At 29.1% G+C, this 3,710-nt stretch overlaps 1 protein-coding gene across 1 annotated transcript; it reads right to left on the bottom strand.

The window, feature by feature from the left end:
- Positions 1–213: 213 nt before the first annotated feature.
- On the bottom strand, positions 214–2,817 carry LOC130903037 (uncharacterized). The gene is made up of 6 exons (XM_057815303.1): positions 2,294–2,817; positions 1,734–1,937; positions 1,337–1,645; positions 955–1,247; positions 702–873; positions 214–599 (listed from the first exon to the last, which is right to left on the bottom strand). The coding sequence occupies exons 1-6, from the start codon at positions 2,574–2,576 to the stop codon at positions 427–429; spliced, it is 1,434 nt and encodes a 477-aa protein (XP_057671286.1). The 5' UTR covers positions 2,577–2,817; the 3' UTR covers positions 214–426.
- Between the last annotated feature and the right edge of the window lie 893 nt (positions 2,818–3,710).

Raw genomic sequence — 3,710 nt, 5'->3', positions numbered from 1 at the left:
GAATTTTGGGAGGGGTTCAGCTAGGGCCCTCACGAGGCTAGCCACACTGCCTCGTGGGGACCTCATGATGCTGCCTCATAGGGCGCACAAAGGGTATATAACGCCTTGCCTCATTCGTGCATCATTATGTATACCGCATGTGGACCTCATAAGGAAAATTAACTGTTACCCTATTTGAAAATTTTCAGGGAAATTAACCGAATTTCATTGGCAACATTAAAAATAATGTATTTTAAAATATATATAGATATATCAATTACAAACAATACATTCATAGTCATTACAATCTTAAAATACAATAAGTAATAAAGAACTATTTTTTAAATCAAACTTTCAGAATACAATATAATGCACGGGATAAACTACATAATGTATATTTTACTTTATATAAAAAAGTTACGCAATTAAGAATACTAATCTGAAATACTAGTCTAAATGCTCATTGTCTATTTCACTATTAGCTTCAGCAGGTTTCTTGGAACGAGCAGTTCGTCCACCGTCCCAGTCTTTACAATTATGTAGAGCTGAAGCCATAGCATCAAGAATATTTTGGTCTGGGACATCTTCGCCTGGTTTCGAAAAAACTTTTCTGAGCGTCGCTAAAAAGAAAACATTAATTTAGGACAATTATAAATATTAAATACAATATTTATTAATTATTTGTATTCATTTTGTGAAACTTGAACATTAATTTCACTAACCTTTTATAACTTTAAAAAGACATGTATCCTTGAATACATGTGATTTTTTTTTTGAAGTCTTAACTGGAGCGAACATGAGACCTACATCGCGAGATATACAATATCTTAATAATTCGCCAAAATTCCTAGTTATGGGTAAGCGTCTATTGACTTTTTGAAGTAATTTCCGAACCTAAACGTATAATTCAATATTCGGTAAGTATTCAAATCGTTAATATTATAATAAAAACTTTTTTTAAACATGAATACTTACGAATTTTTTTTGAAAATTCTTATCTTTTTCAAGTTTTTCATCGAACTGATCAAAATCTATTTTTGTTTTACATGGAAGTTTTATTTCAGCATTTTCATCATCACTATCGACTTCAATATCTGTGTTATTGATATTATTCTTTGTTAATTGATGCTGAATCTCAATAATTTTTCCACTTAACTGTCCAATTTGTAAAGATAATGAATTATATTGACTATTGAGTTTAGTGAATTTCTCCGATATTTCATTTGAAAAAGTCTTAAAGCGGGCATCAATCATACGATATAACTTTTCTGTAACATAAGAAAAGAATATACTTCGTTTCCCAAATGTTGATAATTATAATTAATAATGCGGTTTCTATTCATCTTTCAATACCTACCAAATTGGTCACCTTCGATTTTTTCAATTGAATGTTGGTTTGTTGACGAGCATAATAATACTGGTTGACAATTCTTATCTAGCTTTTCCATTACATTAGGTGTTTGTGGATTATTTTCATCAATTTTTAAATTCGAATCAGATGTACTGGACGAAGATATGCGAGATCTTTTGATATTTTTTCTGGTAATGATTTTCTTTTTTTTTGATCTAGATGCATCGTAACAATGTTCTTCGTCTGAGTCTGTGGAAGAATAATATCTATCTTGTTTATCTTCTTCTGTTGGTAACTTTTGCGATGATGGCTGAGCTAAAAATTTAAAATATATCATCACCTTTTCGTACTTACAAATATATGTTTTCCAAGTAACAAAATCTATATTTTCATCATAAATTACCTCTATTCACACGTGTTTTTTCACCTAAATCGATGTTGATTTCATTTAACATCTTCAAAGATTCATCTCTGAATGTTTTTCTATTTTTAAAAAAATGCACATCATTAGCAGCCTTTACTTTAGCTGTCTCTTCATTTTGTGTAGAATAAGCAAATGGCTTATATTCCAATTGGATAGCCAATTCATTAGCTTCTTCAAACGTTCCTGAATATTAGAATAATGTACTTAATAAAAAAAATCAATAAAAAATGATAACTGAAAAAAATAGAATTTTAGAACAAAGGAGTTTTTTTGTAATTGTTGCGAAAAAGTTTTTTTTCATTTAAATAATAATTACAGTATTGAAAACTATTTTTTATCACTAAAAATAATATAGTAATCATAATATCATGTTAGACATTGACATTAAAAGTTTTTTTAAGCTAGAAATATTTTTTTAATTGAGGTTGTTAGAAAAATGAATCCAACACAAGAAACATACCTTTGTTCTATTTATCTTATTTTCTCAGAGTATATAAATTCGAGATGAAATTAATCAATCGAATAATTTCACAACTTACGAGCTCTTCCTCGGATGTCTACTGAATAAACTGGCCAATCATTTATCGGTTGTTCACAATTCTGTACCATTTTTGATAACGTATCCGATCGCTTTACATCGTATGGTGGAGGCATAAATTTGCACTTGATTGTGTCTGTTTTTTCATCATAAAAAATCCAAGACGATGGCACTATGTCAATATCTTTTTTTTTTTTCTTACCAACAAAAACAACTAGTCTATACTTATAATCTGCAACCACTTCTGATACATCATCATTTGATGTACTATTATCAGTACTCATGGTGATTATTTTTCGAGAATATATCAACTATTTTAATTATATCACTATTTATTAACCTACAATAATTATATGGTTAAGAGTATACACGAACGACTGAACACGATTCAGAAATTAAACTGATTCTTACTGTTGACGCGTAGAAAAGATTTCTATACTGATTACCATCCACTTGAAAATATAAACATAAACAATACTCTTCGTAGAATAGATGTTTGTATAAGATTATGAGACTTAAAGTTTAAAGCCGTCAATACAAACGGCAGATTGTACCATATAAAACATTCTTATTTTTCACTTTTACATATGAAGTAGTGGTATCACATATATTTTTTCTTTATGTTCATCACTTAAATTTAGACAAACCATTTTTTTATCCACATCTATAATTTTACACGTCACAATATTCTCATTATTTGCAGAGACATTAAACATTTGTAGAAATTTAGCATTACATGGATATGTAAAAAGAGGTTTTCTTTTTCTTAGGATTTTACCACACATTTCAATAGTACTTATATCACCACGTGGAGGAATGTATATATCATTTATTTGTAAAATTTTTTGATTTGTCAGTAATATGGTGTTATTTGGCTCTTTTGTAGTTAGTAACACTCCTTTAAATTCAAGCTGTTTTATGGTAGTTCGACCTGATGAATCTGGTTTCAGTTGTCTTTTTATAACAACATTCGGAGGTATACCTGTTGGTTCATTCCAAACGTAAAAAATTTCATTGAATCTCCGACACAACTGTGAAAGAGGATTATTGCCATTTCTAATAAGTTTTTTCATTTTACCTAGAGCATTTTCAAATGGATACGAAGATATTTCATATAGAGGACAATTAAAATATGCTACATCATCGGCTAAATGATAAAGATTATGAACATTTCCTATAACAAATTCAGGTTTATATATAGCTGGTGCTATAGTGACAAATAATGTTAGAAAATGTTTTGCGGATGGCCATTGCACCATAGCTAACTGTTTAGAAAATAGAATTCTGCATGCTACATGTAATAACATGAAATGTTTAAATACTTCATCTTTTAAAACTTTTTTAAAAATGACTGGCCCTGCATATAGCAATAAAAATTGAAATTCGGTGGCTTTGAATTTATGAAATTCTGTTAAAGA

The sequence above is a fragment of the Diorhabda carinulata genome, chromosome Y, assembly GCF_026250575.1.
Source record: "Diorhabda carinulata isolate Delta chromosome Y, icDioCari1.1, whole genome shotgun sequence".
Taxonomy (NCBI): domain Eukaryota; kingdom Metazoa; phylum Arthropoda; class Insecta; order Coleoptera; family Chrysomelidae; genus Diorhabda; species Diorhabda carinulata.
The sequence above is the reverse complement of the archived record's forward strand: the minus strand, read 5'-3'. Positions and strand labels throughout refer to the sequence as shown.

Coding starts and splice junctions, on each gene's coding strand:
- LOC130903037 (XM_057815303.1), bottom strand. CDS start 2,576: ATGAGTACTGATAATAGTACATCAAATGATGATGTATCAGAAGTGGTT. Junction 1,248..1,336: donor AATCGAAGGTGACCAATTTG/GTAGGTATTGAA, acceptor CTTATGTTACAG/AAAAGTTATATCGTATGATT. Junction 874..954: donor AGAATTTTCAAAAAAAATTC/GTAAGTATTCAT, acceptor TTATACGTTTAG/GTTCGGAAATTACTTCAAAA.